Below are 24554 nucleotides of genomic sequence, written 5' to 3'. Positions count from 1 at the left end.
TAACCCTTTAACCGCGGGCATTGTTTTGACCCGACTCCCCCCCCCCCCTCCCCGCAGGGGTTCCAGCCAAAATGTAAACAAACTTTAAATCATTATAACTCTGCACAGAATAAAGCTAGAGCGAAAAATAAGGTACCATTAGAAATTACTAACCTTCAGCTTTGAAGTGATGGAGGTTTCATGACTTCATTGACTTTCACTGGATGGGCAGTGTCATTAGAAATGAGCTATTTAAAATCACTATTTTTCACCCCACACAACATTACCAAATGCCAGCCGCACTCTGATAATAATACTATAAACATATATGAACACTGCACATATGATAAACACCCACTCTGTGTTCACTAAGGCAGGTAAAAGGCACTGTAATTGCCCGCACTTCACTGCCACATCAGCGTCATTGTCACTCACAAAGCTGGACAGATACTGATGCGTGTTTGGGCAGGGGTGGGGGGGGCCCGGGGGGTGGGAGGAGGGAGGTGGGGGTTGGCTGGAGTGAAAGAACTTATTAGCTACTCTCCCTTGAAACAGTTGGCGTGCGGTATTCAAAATATTCACAAACATTCCAGAATGACACCCGCGGTTTGGTCCAGTTTTTCCAATGTCATTCTGGAATGACACCCGCGGTTAAGGGGTTAATTTAGCTTTTACTGTAATGTGCTGCATGAAAGATGTGGAGTAAGGAAGTGTGTTGACAGGTGGGTAGAAGAATACAGTTTGCATAGATGGTATGGTCATATTGAGAGAATGAATGTAGATAGGGTTTTGAAAAAAAGGTAATATCACTTCTTTAAAAAAAAAAAAAAAAAATAAAAAAAAAATCCTTTGTCTTTTTTCAGATTCATCATTTGTCTTTTTTGTTCTTATATGCATACCTACACACAGTACTATAAATACCTAATGTAAAGTTCACGTTATGTGTCAGTGTTGTGTTCCAAAATGTCAACTGTTTTCATACTGCTGGTACTGTAAACAGGGGGAAATTGGCAAAGCTGCAATAGTTATAATAGTTGCAACCCCCGGCTCATTTGAATGTGAACTGGTGACCTGTAAACTGAAAATACCATTCCAAAGTCTAGAAGAAGGTGGGGACTGAGGGTTGTGTGAATAATCTAGCACTTCCACTACATTGTCATAAGTGCTCCACTACCTTGTCAATATAGCCCTTCAACATGAAGATATTCCTCTCCAGTGCTGGGATAATAGATAGTACTTGAACTTTAATTGACAGTTTTTCTGTGACTGCTGTGCATCTAAAAGAAATAAGTAAAATGGGCATTGTATAACAAGGACTTAATGTACAGTACACCTTGTCAAAAAAGTTTCGGCACCTTTGGGTACGATGGATGTGAAAATGAGCAACTTCTGCAGACACACTTGAGTCTATAAATATGGTGCCTCAAAACATATACCACCCAGTAAGTAAATCTTTTTGCAATTTTGAGTTCTATTAATTACCAAAGATAATATTTGCACTTATACGTACAGGATGCCCCATATATCGCAGCGTTTCCATGTTTCAGAATGATACGTGCTGTAAGAGTGCTGCATAATTTTTGTGTGGGTGTACAACAACGTGTACCCACCCTACAATATGTCTACCCCCGATGTATATCCCCCCCCCCCCAGTGCATACATGCCCCCACTAAACTTGCTGACCTAGCATGCTTTCATAGAGCCCAAGCCTGGGCGAAGGCGTTACTGCGTCAGTTCTGAGCAGACACTCAAGAAGGGCAGACTATTTTTGTCAGAGCTCGTAATAAACTCCTTAACTAGCTGTTTGTACACGGAGTTTCTATCACCAAAGTATTGCAAGTTACAAACGGACAGTTAATTACATCACTAAACAACCACAAAACTCTTACATAAAAGCTGAGAAGTTTGTCCATTGAAGATCCCAGTGCTGAGTTTTGGAAGTGCAGTAATGTATTGCCTACTGTCTTATTGAATGTGATAAATACTTCGATATTTTTGTCCACAAGAATACCTCTTATTTTTACAAGCAGAGTGACAGCTGCGTGGAGAGAAGCAGAGTAGCATACTGGAGCTGCATGGCAGTACAGTAATCACTCAATTATCCTGACGCTCCATATACGGATGATTATGCCTTGGATCTGTTATTTCCATATCTGGATTTATTTTTCCATATCTGAACATAAAAGTTCCGACGTCGGCGGCTGATCAGCTGACAAGTTTTAAAAAATGATTGGGTGGCTCGCCGGCCTCTCTGTTCACGCGTGGTTAATAGACCATGACACATAAGCTGAGCTAAAATGGCTGTCCAGCTCCCTAGCGAATGGTCAAAGTCCCCAGACCACCTGTTTCACTTGGATGCCACTGACTTCTTGTGGGTAATGGATCATAACCCACAGACTGAGCCAAAATGGCTGTCCGGATCCCTACTGAATGGTCAGTGTCCCTTGGCCACCTACATCACTTGGATGCTAACGGCCACTTGCAAGTAATACTGAGTAATACAGACCACTACCCACAAACTAACTGAAAATGCCTATCCGGACCCTTACCAAATGGTCAAAGTCCCTCGGCTGGCTAGATCACTGGGAACTTACTGGTCTTGCACAAGTAACACAGAGCCTAACCCACCAGCAGAACAAAAGCGCCCGTCCGTCTCCTCACCAAATGGTCAAAGTCCCCTGGCAGGTCTTGCTTCTCCCTCCCCCTTTCCCTCCTCCGTCCCCTCCCATGCTCATCACTGCCAGGCTTATCTCCCTCCCTGTCCCTCAGTCCTCCCCTATCCTAGCATCACTTGCCCACCCTCCCGCCCTCCCTGCATTGCTACTAGTGAGTTTTGTAGTTTTGGGCGTTTTATTCAAATACTATTGGTCATATCGAAATTCCAAAAACACCATGAGAAAGCTCATGAAATTTTGCTACTAGGCATATGCATAGCTCTTGCACAGTGCAGCCAAAATTTTGTGCTAGGATGTTGGGAAGTTATATGAAGGTATTTTTTACTCCTCAGTAAGTTTACTCTCGCTGCATTTCTGTACCTGTACTCTTCAGTTTTGTGTTTCTGTCAGTGTATGTTATAAATGCCAGCAAAGATGATGGTATGCAATTTATACCAATATAATCAGTTGCCATGGGCATATTTGGCTGTGGGAAAGTTTTTCTTTGCGCCGCAGAAGCAGCCATCACTCTGTTGTTGTCCTAGAATCTTTTTGAAAACTTATGGTTCCAAAGAGGGTTAAAAATAATTATTGTAATTGTCATATTCATTGATTTTTTTTGTGGACTTTTGTTGTTTATGCATTGCTTTCTTAGTGTCTGGAATTATATGGATAGTCCCTTGTGTGTTTGATGTCTACATAGCTGAAAGACCGGAGAACACTGCCAAAATTAGGAGCGGCACTGTACATTAGAGGTTGGATATTTGTGGATTTTTATTGTTTATGCATTGTTTTTTCCTAGTTCCTAGCATTACATTGGATATTCCTATGTGTGTTTTGATGTCTAAATTCAGCTGAAAGGCCTGAGAACACTGCCAAAATTAGGAGGGGTACTGAGCATATAGGTCGGGTATCGGCAGGGTATGGGTACACTAGAGGATGTTTGCTCCGTATCCGGATTTTCCCCGTATCCAAACATGTCTCTGGCTCTATTATGTCAGATAATCGAGGGATTACTGTACTGCAAAGATGGTGGTTAAGTTTTTTTTTTTTTCCCAGTTCATTGTTACCTGGTTTTGTTCATACATAAACTTATATACTGTACATACATACCTTTTACATTCTTACCTTCAGGGTGACATCTGGGCAGAGAGTAGTATGCTAGGGCTGCGATGGCGGTACTACGCCTGCATGGAAGGGGCAGTATATGACATCAGTGATTGGGCCGCCTGCCAGAGTGATCACCTTAAACATCTCCAGGCCAATACGCACAGCGTCCAGTACCGTATAGTTTCAGGCAAAAAAAATCCCCCATCTAAAAACAGCACCCCTGAATTTCCCAGGTAAGTTGATAATAGTAATCATATATGTTACTATATTTCTGTAGTTTGTTTGCAGTAGAAGTATTTTTTTAAAGTGGTAGCAGAATCATCATCATCGTCATCTTCATTGTTACAGTCATCATCATCGTGATTGTCATAGTCATCATCGATGTTTATCATCATCATCAGTCATCAAACATCAAGCATTAGCTACCCAGTGGTGGGATGGGTTAGGCTGCAGAGAGAGAGAGAAAAAAAAAAAAAACATAAACTATACTGTATTTAGTTGCTTTGCAGTACAAGAATTTTTAAAAGTGAACAGAATCATCATCATCATTTAGATCTCATGTGCCACCTAAAGGTGGGGTGAGGTAGGCTCCAGAGAGGGGGGGGGAGGGTAGGGAACTGAAAGAAGAAATGTATCTAGAAGTCTGCTCATTTAATTGGGCTACACATGCATTCACTTACCATCCAAGTCCTTGGAATCCTGACCACCCTGCAGGCATAAATGCCCCCACTCATCTATCTATTGCCAGACGCCTTTATCCCATAAGGGGTGGCCACAGACGAATCGCCTCATGTCACCCTGTCCCCCGCCATTTCACTGCTATGCTCCCAGCTCAAACCCCCACCTCTCTCTTATACCTCTCCACTCCATCCCTCAATCTCATCCTTGGCCTCCCCCTCCCTCTCCTCCCCCTCCACCTCACTCACATACACTCTCCTTGTCAGTCTCTTGCTTTCCAGCCTCTCCATGTGGCCAAACTGCCTCACTGTGTTTCTCCTAATGCTTCCTGTCACATCCACACCACAATGCTCCTTCACTTCCTTATGTGTCAGTCTGTCTGTCCATGTGACTCCACATGCACCTCTCAAATAACTCATTTCCACTGCTCTCACTCTTGACTTGTGCCCCTCCAACAAGGTCCAGCTTCTATCTACTATCATCCAATCCTACATTTCCCCATGAGGAGCGTAAGAGCCTGGGGCTAGGAAGTTGGTCTCAACATTTAAGATGAGAGTGACCAGCCTCACTCATCCCTGAGTGGCATTACATAAGCAATCAACCCCAACCATCCCTTGGATATAAACGTTCACCGGCTCAATCTGATTGGAGAGCAATAATTACCCACTAAACCACCAGGCGCCAAAATTTGGTTATATGGTTACCACCCAGCATAGTAAATGGTTTCCTGGTGCACAGGAAACCATTTTGCTTGTCACTCAGTGTAGAGTCACCCACAGGCTGAAGGAAGTGGAAAGAATGAAGGAAAGAAAGACAGAAGAGGGAGTGTAAAGTCACCTGTAGGCAGAAGAACAAGGAAAGAATGAAAGAAAGAAAAACAGAAGAGAATGGAAGGAAAGAAGGATGGAGAGGAAAGGGCAGACCCCCGAGAGCAGCACTACATCGAGTGAGTGGATGGTGAGCACCCCCCACCTACCACAAAGGTCCCAGCTTCACTTTCATATCTTAGAGTTGGTATCACAGTACTGTACTGTCATGCAGTAACTTTTTCACTTCAGTGCTCACGTCTCTGTTTCTTATCACTGCTTTAAAAAACCAGCAACCTTCCTTGGTGTACCCTTTCAAGCACTTCACCCTATATACTTCCATCCTTACTCATCACACTACCCAAGTACTTAAATGCACTTACATTTTCCATTTCCTCATCATCCACCCTCACTGTACATTCAGTGACTTCACTTCTCTCGAAGACCATAACTTAACTCTTCCCTCCATTCACCTTTAGATTCCATTTCTTACACACACCCTCAGACTCATTCACCAAACCATGCCATGCAGCTCCTCTTCACCTTCACTTAACAACACATTATCATCAGCAAAACAGTACAAGGAGTTTACACACCCTGCCCACTGTCATTAGGACTGCTCCAACATCCACTGCCCTACCTTGTATCTCTTTTAGAACCCCATCCATATACAGATTGAACAGCCATGGAGACATGACACATCCGTGTTTCAATCCAGCCTTCAAATAGAAAAATTCACTCAGTTCACTGTCCATACACACAGCAGCCTTAGCCTCTCATACATATTCTTCACAGCATTCAACAACTTCACATTTATTCCATATATTCATAATACTTTCCACAGTCCTTGTCTATCCACCATGTCATATGCTTTCTCCAAATCCATGAAGGCAGCATATAACTTCATTCCCTTCTCTAGAAACTTTTCCACTAACGACTTAAGAATGAATATCTGATCTTCACAACCTCTCCCCTTCCTAAAACCTCCCTGTTCTTCTCCAACTAATTCCTCTGTTATTTCCCAAACTCAGTCAATAAGTATCCTACCACACACAGGCAAACCCCGATTTAACGATCTAATTGGTTAGGTAAAACCCCATCGTTAGCGGCTGTCGTATATCGGGGTACTTTTAACATCTATTTCAATGTGGACCGTTTACCAGCCTTGGGTTTCCCTCCAAACCAAGTCCGAAATGCACCCAGATGAGCCCAAAAACAGTTTTAACTCCTTTGTGGCCGCCAGCGTTGAATGACGTTTAGCCGATAAATGGCCGCTGGCGTTTGAGCGCGGTCTATAAAAAACTGCAAAAATTTTTAGGAAGTGAGTGAACGTTCTGAACGTCTTCACACTGACCTCCACTACACTCCCATACACCTCATCAAGCAGTTCAGAGCCTGCTGCTGTGATAAGTGGATTTTCAATTTTTTTTTGCTCCTGGCGATAACTAAACAAGCACAACTACACCCATTATCATGACCCAGGCAGAACGTATCATCTTTGTCCTCTTTTGCGAAACACACACAACCACCTGTTTATGATTATGAAGTAATACAGGCACATACAAAAAAGACATGATAATAAGTGAAAAATACATTTTTGTCATGGTCTCTTTACCTATTTGCTCAGGTTTGCTGTAATGGTTTGGATCATTAGATGCAGTGCAACTTGTAGAAAACTGTGAAAACCTTTGGGAAGTGAACAAAAATCTGGGACATGAGACTGACCTTGACTTCACCCTCTCACATATCATCTGTCAGTTCACCACCTGCTGTCGTGACGAGTGGATGTACGATTTTTTCGTTCGTGGCCAAGCCTAAAAACACATAGTTACACCCATTTTCTTGACCCAGACAGAAAATACAATCTTTTTCCTCCCTTGCAAAACACACACAACGACTCTGTTTACGAGACAGCAACATATGTTGCGAAAATAACAAGGTAAAATTAGAAAGGTGAACGTAAAATGATAGAGAAAGATGAACATGTTATTACGGGAAAAATACATATTCCCCTGTCTGTAAACGTATTTATTTCTGCTTTGTATCTGTATTTGTAATAATTAGACTTATTCTTAGGTCTGAAACTGCATTACGATTCTATTTTTAACCATGCTCTGGTGTGGGAGCTCAAAGTTGCGACTCAACTTCCATATTGCTAATCGGATCTGACCCTCCACTTTATTCTTCCATGACAGAGTCTAACCTTGGAGGACGTGCAATTTTCTCATTTAGGACCAAAAATTCAATTCTTTCACTCCCTTTTCCAAGCATGAGCACAACGATAACTTAAAAAATAACTTGAAACTACATAAACATACTGTATTTTATATCAAAGAGGTGAAAAAGTATTCATAACATTTTTTTTTTCCAGCCATTCCTAACAGATTATGTACTGAAATCATTCGATATCATCATATCTCATACATGCACAACATTTCAGCACCATTCGCATTGTTTTGGGAGGTAAAAAAAAAAAATAACAACACCTGCCCAGTTGCGTTGCGGCAGTGCCCCTGTGTGGCGGATATCGGTTGCCAATATTTCTGCAACTTCCACGCTCCATTGCAATTCACCAAATGCATCTAGGAAGCTGGGATTTGCACTATTAGGTGCATCTGAACTTTCTCTTCAATATGGCACAAAAAAAAAAAAAAAAAAAAAAAAAAAAAAAAAAAACTTCAAAAAATGGCCCTGGTGTCGGCCTGGCATGCACTGAAAATTCTGGGCCTTCGGCCATGGAGGGGTTAAAGGCAATCTAAATGTCCTAAGAGTTGTCAAGGAAGCTAACCTAAGCCGAACACCTGTAAATAACCCACTAAAACCAACAAATCAAATCTGAATATCATCAAATATAAGTCTAGAAATAATCGAGCTTAGTAAACTGTACCCCAGGTGACAATGTTCTTCCCACCTATGGCCAAAACACATTAATTGAAGTCTAAAAACAGGTTATAAATCAACCCAAACACACAGTTTTAGTCTAAAATATCATCAAAATCGATAAGAAAAATCAAAACATCGTTAAACTGGGGTTTGGCCATTGTTAGGCAGGGTATGGTGCAATTTCTACCCCCATCGTAAAGCTGGGGTATCGTATCTCAAGGTATTACTGTACCCTTTCCTCTCCACCCACACCACCTCCCCCCCGTGCTGCAGCAGCCGACACATATCGCACACACAACATAAACATCCTTCAGTTTAGCATAGATGGCATAAACACCAAAATACATGAACTCACACAATTCATCAAACAACAGAACATACATATTGCCATCTTACAAGAAACAAAACTACACAGAGCACAGAAAACACCAACATTTCATAACTTCACCACCATTCGACAAGACCGGGCCGATGGCGGTGGCGGTGGACTCATCACCCTGGTACACAAATCCATCAACTTTGCAGATACCAGTGCACACACAAAGTTACTTCTCCCTCCACGTGATACCACAACAGAAATACAATCAATTAAAATACGCACTGGTAACAAATCACACATAACAATCGCTAACACATACATTCCCCCCCAGTTGTCCCCCACAGTACCACACAATTACTCTCCACAGATACACCACATCACTAACATACCCAACATCATCCTGGGTGGTGATTTCAACGCCAAGTCGTCGGCCTGGCATGTCAACAACCCTGACACAGACAGAGGGCTGGTACTACAATCCCAGACAGATCATCTTTTCATACTAAACAGTCTAGACCAACATACCCATATCCCACACCAAGCCCTCTTCCTCCCATCATCTCCAGACATCACCTTCTGCTCCCCAGACCTCGCTCCCACTACATCATGGAGAGTGGTCAACACCCTAGGTTCTGATCACCTCTCAATCATCATCACTACCAAAACCAGAATCACCCCAGCTGGCCACAAACACACATACACTAATTATAAGAGAGCCAACTGGGAGGCCTTTGTAACTGAAACAGAACAACATTTCGAAACACTAAACCATACACCCATCACAAACATCAACACCGCTGTGCATGCTTTCAATACAATCATACAAAATGCAAACAAAAGAGACATCCCTAGAGGCAACAGAAAGAGAGACAACCCCAACTTCACATCAGAAATTCAAGGCCTCATCAGACAGCGGGACACACTGCGACACTCCCCAGCACGCCATACACAAGACACCATACAACAAATACAAGAACTCAACACTCAGATAAACAGTAAAATATCAGAACAGCAACGCTAAACTGGAAAAATTACCACCAAACACTTGACCACAGAACAAACATCAGCAAACTCTACAAAACACTAAACAGCATCACACTTTCCAACAGCAACACCACACAATCATACGCTGCCATCACAACAACAGACACCATACCCTCAAACAAACAACAAGCAAACACTCTCATCAATCACTTTTCACAAGTCAGCCATCTAACCCCCCATCCGGAAGACCGACGTATCATCAGACGTAAGAGACAGTTCCCCACAGACTCAGACTACGCACCTCTCACTTACAACCAGACGAAGCACATCATTAACAACCTCAAGCACTCATCTGCCTGTGGACCAGACAACATAAGCAACATTCACCCTAAACACCAAGGACCACAAGGCATACAAGCTCTCACCAACATATCAAACTACAGCTACTCACACAACATAATACCCAGCATCTGGAAGCATGGCAATATCATCACTATCCCTAAACCCAACAAAGACCCCCTGTTTCCATCCTCACATCGCCTCATCACACTCCTCTGCACCCCCTCTAAAGTCACTGAAAGACTGATACTACAACTAGTCACACCTCACATTCCCCTAGCCCAGTCACAACATGGCTTTAGACCACTGCACTCCACAAACACCCTTCTTACAGACCTTACACAGAGAGTTTTCGATGGCGTGAATTCAGCTAGGCCACCACACAGAACACTCCTAGTCACACTAGACATTAGCAAAGCTTTTGATGCCATCCCTCGCCACAACCTCACAAACAAAATACTCAACACAAACATGCACAATAACACAAAAAGATGGCTGGCAAACTACTTAGCAGGCAGATGTGCACACGTAACATTTGCCGGTCAGTCTTCTAACATCAGAAACTTCACAAACGGCGTCCCCCAAGGATCTGTTTTGTCCCCTACACTCTTTAATCTATACATGCACGACGTACCCACACCTCACACACCACAGATAGATATAGCTTCCTATGCAGATGATATAACACTTACATGTACACACAAAAAAGCAAACAGCTGCACACATCATTCAACCTTACCTCAACACACTACACGAATGGTTCACCACAAACAGGCTCAAAATAGCCCCAGCCAAATCTACAGTGACTCTTCTCACAAATTGGACATCAGAACACAGTCACATCCCACACCTCACCATAAACAGCACTCCCCTACCACACACACACACACCCAAAATCCTTGGTGTAACATACAGTACATCAATGTCATTTAAACAACACATCACAAACATTAAAAATAAAATAACACCAAGACTCAATGCTTTGAGGTCACTTGCCCATACAACATTCGGACACAACAAAGAAACCACCACCACAGTATACAAACAATACATACATTCAGTGATGAATTATGCAAGCCCTGCCTGGGCTTCTAACCTCACAAAAACACACTACAACACTCTACAGACCATACAGAACAAAGCCCTAAAAATAATCACAGGTTGCACAGCTACTACACCCACAGACCACCTACTGTACATCAAGAAACCAAAGTCCTCAAAGTCAAGGATCACCTAGACATGAGAGGCACCCAGTTTCTTGCTGCAGCCTCTACAAACCCACAACATCCACTACAGTACATGGCAGCACATCCACCCACACCAAGGAACATCAAAACAACACCCAGCACACGATACCATACACAAATACTGTCATCTCTCTCCCCTCGCCCACCTCAGACCAGCTTCCAGAAGCATATCCTCACTCAGATCACTCGCCGCTCCATTCAGTCACTTAAATACAACACACAGTTGCATGCACGGCCTCCTGACATCCACCCTTCTGAATTCTATCTTCCTCGTGAGGACAGGGTCCACCTGGCTAGGCTGAGATGTGAGCACCATCCAGCCCTCTTAAGCTACCAGAAGAGGCTGGATGACTCCATCGCTGATGCCTGTCCAGGATGCAACACAGCACCCCATGCTATTAAGCACATTGTGGAAGACTGCATTGCACACAATCACCTACGCCAGCAACACAACATACACTCTTTGAGAGCTCTGTGGGAAAGCCTGGTCTACTACTACTGTATTTTTCCTATTACACTATGAAGACAAATGCCCTTGTAACTACCACACTCTTCTTTTTCCCCATTTCCTTTGTACAGGGGAATAATTATACCTGACTTCCAATCCTCTGGGACTTTACCTTCCGCCCAGGCCATCTGCACATCTTCCACATCCATTCTGCTACTATCTCTTCCCCATGCATCAGCATTTCACCACAAACTCCATCAGTTCCTTGAGTTTTTTCCATTTAAACTTTCTTCATCGCTTCCACAACTTCCATCCTACTGATTTCTTCCTCTCTTCTCACATTCCTCCTCCTCCTAGCCATTCCCCAGCCACTTATATTTGCATTACATTCATTCTCTGTGTTCAACAATTCCTTAAAGTGTTCCCTCCATCTGCTCACTTTTTCTCCCTTCTCCACCAATAATCTACCATTTTTATCTTTTGCTCTCTGACTAACTTCTTTAACACCCTGTCTAACTCTCTTTACCTCTTTCCAGAACATTTCCTTACATTCCATTTTACACTCAAATTCCATCCAAATACCTCATCCATTCTCTTCTTACTAATCTTTTCACCTGTCTCTTCCTCTCTACATGTATCTCTCTTCCATCTCTCAGCTTCCTCCACACCCTTGTTTCCCATCCACTCACTATATGCTTTCTTCTTAAGTGTCACAGCCTGATTCACCTCTTCATTCCACCGTGTTGTTCCTTGCACCCCCTTTCATCTTCTCCCCATCCCAAACACCACCTCACATGCAGCACAGATTTCTTCAGTGAATATCTTGCACACGCCTTCTGCTTACAGGGGTCACAAATCACCTGCAGTCAGTCTGATGATTATCATTTCACTGGGAAAAGCAGGGGTGCCAGACCTTTGCTATTCGTTCTTCTGTACAGAATTCTTCTCACCAACTTGATTTACTGTCAGTTCCCTTGCCTCATCAGTCATCACTCACCATACTATGTGTCCTCACACTGTTGTTTACTGTATAAATTCCGCTTGGCAGTGGCCTAGCCAGAGGGGTGGCTACAGTGGCATTGGCCACCCTTGAAGTATGCCTGGCCACCCCAGCAGTCCCCCAGATTTCCAGGGGAATGGCTGCAGATCACAAAAGCTGTCATGGGCCACCTGAAAATTAGGCTTGGGCACCACATTTTACAAATCCTAACAGTGCCACTGCATTTTGGCCTATAATGTCATCTCCCATCTTCAGAATTTGCTTAGATATACCCTCTCTGCCACACATTTCACATCCACTTGGTCCACACGTCCATACCATCCAGACACACTCTTCGACTCTTGGTCTCCACAGATCTCCTTACCTTGTATTATTTACAAACCACATACAGTAATCTTCCCAATATCCGATGTAATACAGCCAAAGGCATGTCCAGAAAGTGGGTTTGTCCAGATACAGGGACCCTGCATCCTAGACTGGTACTTAAGGACCCTAACCCAGACTAGCTTTGAAAACCACCTAAATAGCTCCATGCCTGACATGCATAGCACTTATTTAAGACCCTTTTCACACAAATAAGGGACAGAAAGCATTAAATAAATGAAAAGGAACCAGAGAATGAGGAATTAGAAGTGAGTATGGAAAATTTTTAGCAGTGTACAGGGTACATACAGCACGCCTGTGGCTGTTACGCAGATTAATCCACCTCTTCTAAGGCTCTGGCAGTGGTGAAAATGCTCTTGAAGCATGTACAGTAATCCAGTGTTGTGCTGCACTTAATTCTTTGCACAGTGAGTTATAATTGTTTAACACTGCACATTCTGTTCTTAATTGCGCCATGGCAGTTTCAACTGTCACTTTTGCACTCCACACTTAATCCTTTGCACTCTAAATTGTAATTTCTTAACAGTGCACAACACTGTAAATTCCTATGTGGTCTAGTGGCGAGGTATTGCAGTTTATTCACTGTTTATTGACAAAAATGACACGTTTGGCATCCATTGCGATGAGCGTCTACTCAGAATAGTAGTTAGACAGTAACTGGGGAGGGGAGGAAGGAAGGGGCCGCGGGTAAACACAACTGTTCAGTGCCGTGTGCCAAGTTCAAATTATGGGTGAAAAAAAGTTAGGATTTTATTTTATTTTTTTTACATTTTTTGGCCATTTTTGGGTTCTGAAGGCCTGGGCCCAAAATTTCTGGGTAGTGGGGTGTCTGGTTACTGGACATCCGGATATTAGAGAGGTTACTGAAATTCCTTATCTGATTCACTCTATTCACTCCACATAAACATCATAGCAACCTCATTTCTAATGCCTCACCAAAGTCCTCCTCTTCTGTATTAATATAGGCACAAAAGCCTCTTCATACAAGCCTCTTACAGCTGCCATACCTAAACCTCTTTTTCATAGCAAGGCCTTCATAGTAGCAGCCACTTACTTTCCCCATGCTACTCTACTTTCATTTACCTTTTGCACAACTATATGCCTCTCCTCGGTCACTGCATCCAGGTACTTAAATTCCCTCATCAGTTTGTCTTTCTCCATTCACCATCATATCACATTGTAAAACAGCCAGTCTCACAACAACCATCACTTATGTCATATTCATATTTACCATAATTTCAGTGCTTAGTATTAGAGGTAGACTGTGAAATAATGCTGATTTCGTGTGTGCAATGTGTTGGGAAGAACATGTAGAGATTGACAGGCATGAAAGGACTGGTCTTGCTGGAGAGTCTCTTGAGTGTGTGGAGGAGTTTTGTTTTTGGGGAACATGTTGTGTGCAGGAGGTGGGGCTGGACCTAGCATTGTGGCTAGGATAAGGTGTTGGTGGAGGATGATCAGGGAGCTTTTACCACCCCTAACATTGGGAGGGCTCTGCTTCTGTGCTAAGGGATCTTTGTATGTGACATGTGTAATGCTGTATGATTGTGAGACTTGGACTGTAAAGGAAGATGATATTCATAAGCTCAAATTCGAGGTCTGGGAGGGGGGGGGGGGACGCTAGGATTACAATCAAAGAGTCGCGGGAAGAATGGGACTTCAATGTATTGGTGCTGTGATGAGAGGTAGATTGAGATGGTTTGAGCATGGTGAGAGGATAGAGTATGACAATTGGTTGTGAAAGGTGAGAAGTATGAACGTTGAGGAGTTGACTTATGAGAGGCAGACCGAAAAAGACCTGGGATGAGGTCATAGAATGTGACCTCATGGATAAGGGACTGAATAGGGAGGCTGTGAGAGATTAAGCAGTATGGAGAGTCGCCATTAGGTGACCAAGGCCGACGCATGCAAGTGTGATGGAGCCTTCATAAGTGATATGAACAAAACAGACATCCACAAAAATCCACCAAGCTCCCGCAATATTTCATGTATACATCCTCTTCCATCTCAAAAGCCACCCTGATCATTACTTACAAGCCCTCTTTTGTGTCCCTTACATTCTCTGATAATTCATCCATATACCTTTCCTACAACTCAACATACTCATGTCACGATAATTTTTACAGTCACTCTGGGTATGCTCATTCTTATAAAGGGATACAGTCACAGTCATTTTCTCCTTAACTGGTACAGTTCCACTCATCCAAGATTTGTCACATATCTAACAAGCACTTCATTCCATTTTCTGCATTGCACTTAATCATCTTTGCATGCAGCTCATAATGAAAAAGCTACGGTAATAGTTTTACTACACATGCAGTTAGGTGCTGGAGAGGGATTCCTTTATGCAGTGGCACCAACATGATTGGGTGGTTGTATTACCATGTTATACAAATGTCTCTCACCCACCTCCCTATCCTCTGAATGAAAGATGGTGAACTGCAGGAGAGAGGTGACTCAGCTTGTAGTCTGCTGGGTTCACATCTAGCTTAGCCCGGGGTCATGACAAAAACAACAGCTGTGCACATTAAAAAAACTTACATGGTGTAATAATAATCATGCAAGCTGCCATTTGTTTGTATTTTTCTAAAAATTTTCAACCGTGTTTTAGTACAGTACATGTACCTTACTTTTGAAGGTCAGCTAGAAACATTAGCAGCTTGTTCTAGTCTTCACCGAATAAAATTTATGTATTCACTGGGATAGAGTGAACTGTATACAATGTGGTGAGGAGTCTTCCTTTGTTTGATATGCTTCTGGGACTCTCTTGGTAGTCATTCGGTTTCTGCCCAAACCAAATTTCCATTCAGTTGCCATTTGTTATTTCTCAGAGAAAGCATTTTTTCTACCTGTGCCAAGTTTCCATGTAGTTTCTTTCTACAGTTCTTTGAGAAGCACTGCATTATAACTACGTACTGATGCTAATAGTGTAATATATTAGTGATCCAGATCTCGAGGAGTTCTTCAACAACTTGTGCAAGGAGAAGTTTGGCAAGAATTATTCATCGGGGAGCAGTCAAGCAGGAGGACAACAGATGCCAGACACACGTAAAAGGAAGGGTAAAAAGAAAAAGTGATTGTTGGGTTGTTGGGGATGGGCAGAATTCTTGGGGATTTTTTTTTCTTTTTTTGAGGGGAGAAGAGAAGGGCGCAGTTTTTTGTTTTGTTTGGGGAAGGACAGGATTCATAGGGATTTTTTTTTTTCTTTTTGCTAAACAGCATTGTCTCTTGTTTTACCTGATGGTTGTTGATACTGTAGTACATTATTTTTCATGAGTTACTTGGTCATATTCTAAGTGATTTTGGAGAATTTTTAACACATCATCCTTAGAGATTTGTCCCACACATTGCACCTCAGTATTCTCTTGTATCTTATTGATGCAAACTATGCCATTGTTAAGACAATATTAAAAAGCATATAAGAGACTGTCGTGTTGCAATTAGCAAAAGACGAATAGCTAAGGGAGAGATGCTCTTAAGTCTCCAGTGGCACCTAGAATACAGCCCACTGTTTAGGGGTCAGTGTGAAGCTGACTAGTGGAGCCTTGCATGAAGATACTATAGTCCATTCCTAGTTAGAACTACACTGGACCACAACTTGCACTTATCCACACCAGCCCTTATTCCCTCATGCTCCATCACTTGTAACTAGACAGGAAATCTGTTCCAAATTATAGTTAGAGGTGATAAAAGTGAGGAAGTATCACAAGTCTTATTGCACATTTTTATTTTGTTCCTAATGATTTCCAGGAGTTCATGGGAAGGACAGTAATTAGCCAGTTTTGGAACTTGGTTTAGCTTCCAGTTCGTCAAAATGTCAGTTGTACCGTGACCAACCTCAGTATAAGGATGCGTAAAGAAAAATGGCATAATTTGGGTTGAGTTGCATTGGCAAGTGTGGAAGGATGTGAGTTGTGGCAGAGAGTAATTCTAATCAGGAATGGATGTTAAAGCCGTGACTTGGGTTTGGGTTGGTGGAAGGTCTTTCGTATTAACCTGATGCTGAGCTATGCTTTATGGCCTTAGTAGAGCAGGGGAGCTTGGCTAAGAAATGAGCCTTTTTTTTATTTTTTTTATTTGGGTTATAAGTATCCACTACACTGTAATGGACATATCTTGATTACACCTTAATTGCAAACTTCTTTGCTTTGAATTCAACCTGATGACATATTTTAAATTTTACTCTTGCTGTGGATACTGGAGAAGGACATCTTCCTGTGGTGGCACAGATATGGCTGGTCAGTTCCACCGTCCAGTTATATAGACATTCCTCTACATCCTCTGTATCATCAGAAAGGAGGATGTTGGACTGTACTCCTCCAGGTTCGAGTCCAGATAAGCCTGGGGCCGCAGCAACGGCATTCTTGCTATCACCAGCTGATTTTATTCATCACAAGAGTATTTCAGACTGTTGGGGCAATATTTAGCCTTCATTGACCCCTTCACTAGTAAGGTGACTTCCACAGTTGAATGAGATTGGCAGTGGGCAAAGTGATTAATATGTCATCAGTTTGTGTTATCCCCCACCTGTAAGCAAATCAGGGCTGAGAACTACTGGTCTTGTTTATTTATTCTCAAATGTAGTCAAGGCTTTGGTATTTGTTAAAAGCCTACCTGTACCATACCAGTACAATATAAATGCTTCAGTATCATTCTGTTTAGTTGCAAAGACACTGCTCTACTGGGCCTTGTTGCAGCATTACATAGCTCACTACACAAGCAGGCTTAGTGCTCTTGGTAGTTAACAACTATAATTTCCAGAATGTCTTATATTTTTTCTTAGCCAGTCTAGTTCTTGACACCTTGAAAATGTTTTGTTTATTACTCTTCATAAATTGATTGTTATAATAAAAGAACACCTGTTTTCATAATTTCCATGGTATTTTAAGTACAGTTAGGAAGAGTTGGTGCAGTTTTCTAACTGTGTATACTAAATGTATATTATATATACAATATATTTTATTTTGGGCTTTGTTGCTGTGATTATCATAGATAAGACTTTAAGTCATCCTATGAAATGACTACCAGTACAGTTTTTCATGTTGTTGAGCATTAATCACAGATCATGAAGTGCCAGATGGAGGCCACAAAATATCTATTAGAGAGCTTATGCCAGGTATTAGTTGGTGCAAGGTGTTTTGGCTAATGTGTTGTGGCTTCTGTGTTACTTAGAACAGTGTGTGATATCATATTTTTTGAATGAAAATATAAAAATCTGATTATCACAATTCAGTAAAGATTGATCTGTGCATCAGCTTTCCTGTTGGCAAATTATAGTGTTTCAATTTGATACTATCAAACAGTTTACTGATGCATTTTGAAATGGGGAGGCCTTGAGCAATGTGATTTATATGCATTTTGTTTTTAGTACATTTCTGAAATAAAATGATGCACATCTTATCCTATTTTGTCATTTTAAATTTACAGTTAATTGTAACTTAGCTCACATGTGATGGGTAAATACAGCAGCATCTAGTTATGTTATTATCAGCTAAAACATATTTTCTGTTAATACAGAACCTGCAGAAGATATTGTTTTAATCCTCCTGACAAGAAAGTCATGGTCTTTGAGAGAAATGAAGTCACTGAATGTACAGCAAGGTTGGATGAAGAGGAAATGGAAAATGTGAGTGCATTTAAGTACTTGGGTAGGGTGTTGAGTAAGGATGGAAGTTTAGAGGGTGAAGTGCTTGAAAGGGTACAGTAAGGAAGATAGGTTAGAGGGTGAAGTGCTTGAAAGGGTACAGTAAGGAAGATAGGTTGCTGGTTCATTGAAAGCAGTGATAAGAAACAGTGAAGTGTGCATGGAAATGAAAAAGTTACTGCATGACAGTACAGTAAGATCTCACTAAAACGTACTAATTGGTGCCCAGCCCAAGCCGTTCCGAAAAATGTGAAATTCTGATAAAAGCGACATCCAGACTTCCCCCTGCTAACCTGGACATTTTCCGATATATCAGACATTAGTCCGGATCGCATGAATGGTTTTTAAACTGTTTTGACTACCATTGTGGTACTGTACTTTGTTATAACTTCACTACATTAATCAAATGGTATAATATATATAATAATACTGTACTGTACACTGATAAACATGTCTTTTATGTATCTTATTTTGGTGAACATAGCTGAATTGGTCAGGCAGTCCGGACTGCTTCTGGCTTTATTAGACTTTTTCCGATAGTCCTATAGGAATTTAGTCCGGTAGCTCCTCGATTCTGGTAAAAGCAAATTCCGGTCTATTGAGGTCCGTTATGTTAAGGATTTACTGTATTGTGATACCAACTCTAACTTACGGAAGTGAAGCTTGGACCGTGTTGGAGGGACACAAGTCAAGAGTGAGAGCAGTGGAAGTGCATTATTTGAAAGGAGTATGTTGAGTGGATGGAGGGTGAAAGACTGACGAAGAGAGTGTATGTGAGTGAGGTGGAGGGGGGGAAGAGGGAGGGGGAGGCCAAGGATGAGATGGAGGGATGGGGTGGAGAGGTATATGAGAGAGGGATGTGTGAGTTGGGAGCAGGGCAGTGAAATGGCGGGGGACAGGGCGACTTGGAGGCAATTTGTTTGTGGCCACCCCAAATGGGATTGAGGCGTCTGGCAATAGATAGATAGATAGATGTTGAGTCACATGGAGAGACAGACTGACAAATGAGGAAGTAAAGGAGTGTTGTGGTGTGGATGTCGATGTGATAGAAAGTGTTAGGAGAAGCACAGAGGTGGTTTGGCCATGTGGAAAGGATGGAGAGTGAGAGACTGACGAGAAGAGTATGTGAGTGAGGAGGAGGGGGGAGAGGGAAGGGGAGGCTGAGGAGGAGGTGGAGGGATGGAGTGAAGAGGTATATGAGAGAAGGGGGTATGAGCTGGGAGCTGGGCAGTGAATTGACCAGGGACAGGGCAACATGGAGGTGACTTGTTTGTGGCCACCTCTTACGGGATTAAGGCATCTAGCAATATACAGATAGATAGACAAGAATGCATTGATAGATTGCACTCTGCGTCTAGAGTGATTCCTCCCAAAACTTTATAATGGTGCATAGGAGAGGAGCCTTCATATGGTGGCACTGATACAAATAGGTGGCTCAGCTGTCCAGCTATACAAACAAGCCTCACCTCTCTAGCCTCTGAAAAGAGGATGTTGGACTGCAGGATAAAGGTAATGTCAGCCCGGAGTCCAGTGGTTCATGTTTCAGATGAAGTGGGGCTATAACAATCAGTTACTATACATGAACGGCAATGCAAATGGCAAGGAGCATCAACTCAGTGCCTCCAGAGGGGTAGTGTAGGGGAAAGTATTGTATACACCAGAGCCACCTCTTGGGTGATTATGGGGAAACTGAATAAGAGGAAGAACGGAACTTGTGGAGAAATTGCATAAGATGAACTGAACTTATGCGGAAATGACAAATGACATTGAACTTAGCGCGGAAACTGCAGATGATGAAATGTGCCGTGGAGGGAATTAATATGGTGCAAGACCCCCTCCAGAACGTGAACCTCAGACCTCCAGTAATTTAAAGTTATACCAGTGGATTAACCACATTTTTAACTACAGTATGGTCTTATTATCCGACTTCATTGTGACAGTTCGCTAGAACAGTGATTAAAAAGCATCGTAATCTTATTTGGAATAATGTTTAAAAATTGGTTGCAATTTTGCTAGAATGATATTTTTGATGACTGCCTCCGAGAATCTCATGTAGATGCGGTGACACACACAAGCCGACAGTTAGATGCCAGAGCCAAGATGGTCAGTCACTGTTTACATTTGTATTGATTATCTGCCTTTTGTTCCATTTTGTGCATGAAAAGCCACTGAAATACCATTGCATTTGCCAAAATAACTGTGGAAGTGCTTAATACATAGTGCAGTGTGTGGTATTGAGAGAAGTGATAGACTGACTATCGGATACATTTACCGGGTATGTTGAAGCTACAGAATATGGTGAATGTTTTTGGCAGATCAGATAGAGCCAGGATTCTGGGGGCATGAATGATGATTGAATGGAAGTGTGGCCCATTGGACTGGGTAAACTTAAGCTGTGCAGACATGCTACTCCTCACCCTGCCCTAAGGTGGGAAAGGAGGTCTGGTTGGTGATGATGATGATGATACCTTTTTGTGTGGTGTGATCATCCTGGACCTCTAGCTGTCCCCCAGCCTCAGAATGGGACCCTTGGTGATGACTTGGACCAGCCTAGGAAAAACTTCAGGTGAGTGGCATTTTTTTTTTTTTAATAGGTTTCTTGGTCAAGGTCACCCTCCTTGATTTCATTGAACCCATGTTATATCAACCTCGCTATGTAATTAATCATATGCGATAGGTCTTCACTTCACATGGCCCTGGGGGGACTAAGTTTATGATGGAAGGGTTGAGAGGAACGACGGGACTGGAATGTACTGGTGGTGTGATGAGTAGATTGAGATAGTTTGGGCAGGAGGAGAGGATGGGGATGACAATTGGGTGCAGAAAGTGAGAAGTGTGAATGCTGGGGGTGGGGTTGTGAGAGGCAGGCCAAAAAAGACCTGAGACAGTCATAGTGTGTGCCCTCAGGGATAAGGGACTGAAGAGGAAGGCTGCCTGAGATGCTTGAGAGCTGCCATTAAGTGACCAAGGCTGATGAATGCAAGCATGTTTGAGCCTTTATAAATGAAACCAAAAATGTGACAAGCAGCAGCAGCAGTAGTAGTAGTAGTGGTGGTGGTGGTGGTGGTGGTGGTGGTGGTGGTAGTAGTACTAGTAGTAGCAGCAGAAGCTTAACCCCAGCCTGTCTGAGCAGACCAATCACCTGCAGGCAAGCATTCACCCCTGTGTTGAATTGATGTTCCCTTGCACTGGACAGTACCTAGCCATAGCAAAGCACAGGAATCTGTGGAGGTTTAGTTCCTGGGTGGATACCACATTTATGTCTCCACCCAGGGAACAAGGGGCTCCAAAGCAGGCTCCACATCACTCTGTTATTTTGTTATATGGTACCACCCAGTGCCATCAATGGTTTCCTGGGTTACAGGAAGCCATTAAACTTGTCACTCAATGCAGAGTCACCTTAGGAAGAAGTTGGTGGCAGCACATCAAGTGAGCGGATGATGGTCGCCACAACCTACCACTAAAACATTATGTGAGAAGTGTAATTTTCTAAACTTTTCTAGATTTATACAATTTTGATCAGAATTGTGCCTATACACAGATATCTAGCACAATCACCGAGGAAAGAGAGAATGTCAGGTTTCAAGGTTAGGACTACTTAATGAGCTGATTATTGCTGAATTCAGTGCCATACAAGAAAACCAACAAAACAAATGAGTTCAGTAAAATATTACATCCCATACCAATAACATCACCTCATGTATTTGGAACATACAGTACATACCAGTAGTACCTGTATTCCTCATTTTGGTGAGGAAAAACACAAGCTGAAGCCAAGAGTAATAAAAGGCTGCCTGTATAGCACCATTACAAACTGCCAGTCCCATATTATTTCCTTTGGGTTGTAGGGGTCCAAGACTAGGCTACTGTAGTCCAGTGCAGCACATTTATGGGTAGAAGATCAACAAGCCTACTACCCTACATAATGTAATATGAAAAGTAAACCTACATTTACCTCTTGGAGACCAAACCTATGCACTGGGTTAGACCACCACACATTATGGGGAGGCCAGTGACGGTTAGCAGGGAGGAGGCCTGTGGTCCTATGGACCTAGGTTTGAGTCTTGGCTAGGGAAGGGAGCAGTTTCAGGATTTGAATTTTGTTTAGGCAGACTTTATGATCCACTGGATGACCTGCCAATGTATCATAAAAATATCCTCGCTAACATCAATACACCAGTCCTGTATGAGACAGCCATACCATGTATTCAATATGGATAGTGGGTGTTAGCATCAAAGTGGTGACATGTGGAAATGTATGTCATGTAGGAGGATTACTAGGTCTTGGGAATAGGCTAAGAAGCCTGTCAAAAAAAAAAAAAAAAAAAAAAAAAAAAAAAAAAAAGTCCCCATAACCACTCAGCCACTAAGCAACTATGAAAACACCAGTACTGTATAGTATGCAGTTCCTAATCTCTAAACTCTCCAGTCACTGTGTGGGTAAAAATACAGTACATGCTCAGTATTCTGACCTGACAAGTACTAAACCTTAAAAGTATGAAGATATCCTTCATGTATTATTATGGTTATGGTCAGATCATCTGATTCAGCTTAGGCAAGACACATCACAGTGAAGGGGCTAGAAACTACAGTACAGTTTCTCCATTAACCTCTTCTGTACAAAGATCCTTCACTATGTGAGTCTCTCTCTCTCTCTCTCTCTCTCTCTCTTTTTATCCTTTGGTGATTTTATTCAACTCGAAAGGAACCTTTCGGAGTACTGGGTTATTATTTTTGGTTCATCTGGACATCAAGGGGTTAAAGGCAGAAATGTAAAATGAAACAAAGTGGCTCTGATGACGACTGGCTACATTGCACTGACTGATCCATACCATCTTAAAAGTCAGCTGTCAATGAACCATGGTGTACTACACACTGAATGGCCTACAACTGTGTATGGAAATTTTTCATCACTCAGGGACCATATCATTAACTCCTTCACTCCAATGAAGTTCTTTTCATTTCATTCTTGGTATCTTAAATGGATGTGTTTAGCGTTGGGTTGACTTCTGACTGGAAGAGTTACATGTAGTCTTCGTAACCACTTCACTAACTACAGTGAGTCCTTGAAATACGAACACTCGAAGTACAAATTTCTGATGGTACGAAAGCCATAAATGTAGGACAAATTCCACAGTACGAAAGTATCTGTCTCGATGGTACGAAAAACGATATGAAAGGAAATATGAAAAATTCAAAATGGGCGCGCTGCACAGCGCCGTGCTCGCTTGCGGCGAGAAAACGAACTAACCCCTCTCTGGTAAACACATTTTCGCGCGCTTCCCAGTCGGGTCATGGCCGTCCTCTCCTCTCAGCTTCGCAGTATGTTACGCTGTTTTTCGCTGTTCTTCACCTTTTCATATTTTCACCATGCCTCCCAAGCGCCCTGCATCATCTGCACCAGTCAAGGAAGTACCAGAGGAGCAATACGGTGCCACTATGTGACTTAGCACCATAGCAACGACACGAATCTCCAGCTGCAGCACAGGTCTTTATTTAACTGTACAGTGTACTAATACTACAGTAATTAGTTGTATGTTTTATTTTTTATGTCTGTACAGCAGTATAGTACTGTACACGTGTACTGCATACTTCTAAATACGAGGGGTAAAGTTTTAGTGGGGGGTCCAATGGGGTCCTGGAATGCATCCCCCCTTTATATGAGGCGTCTAGAACCAAAGGGGCATCGGAGCCAAAATGTACTTTTGAGTTATGACGCTTTAAAGTTGTGTTTATGGCAACGTCATAACCAGAAGGCAATAAACAAACCTTTTATACATCAAAATGATCATCAGCGCCTATGCTCTACATGTACAGCCAAAAAAACAAAACAGTAATAACAGTAACCACAAAATAGGCAGTAAACCAAACCCCCAATTTATAAATGGGCATAATAACATATTGTAGGGATTTAAAAACATAGCAGAAAAAACATCAACGAATGTATTAATGTACAAAACTTTATTAACTGAAGATTCCAGTTCACTTAATATTAATAAACGAATAATTATTACTGTAATTTCACGTTTTTGACAACTAAATCTGAAATCAATGCAGTTTTTATTTTTCCTCTACCATA

At 42.2% G+C, this 24554-nt stretch overlaps 1 protein-coding gene across 1 annotated transcript in view; it reads left to right on the top strand.

Moving 5' to 3' along the window:
* LOC145394679 (uncharacterized) overlaps nucleotides 1-18351 on the top strand; it is a 92330-nt gene extending 73979 nt beyond the window's left edge. The window contains exons 8-9 of the mRNA XM_080268454.1: nucleotides 3768-3976; nucleotides 15773-18351. Of these exons, the coding sequence (XP_080124580.1) occupies nucleotides 3768-3976; nucleotides 15773-15908 (345 nt within the window). The 3' untranslated portion in view covers nucleotides 15909-18351. The remainder of the gene's footprint in view (nucleotides 1-3767; nucleotides 3977-15772) is intronic.
* The last annotated feature ends 6203 nt before the right edge of the window (nucleotides 18352-24554 follow it).

Source organism: Coenobita brevimanus, chromosome 28, assembly GCF_032717465.1.
Source record: "Coenobita brevimanus isolate Jiangsu-jjx chromosome 28, ASM3271746v2, whole genome shotgun sequence".
NCBI lineage: Eukaryota > Metazoa > Arthropoda > Malacostraca > Decapoda > Coenobitidae > Coenobita > Coenobita brevimanus.
Note: the sequence above shows the minus strand (reverse complement) of the source record. Positions and strands in the feature narration are given on the sequence as shown.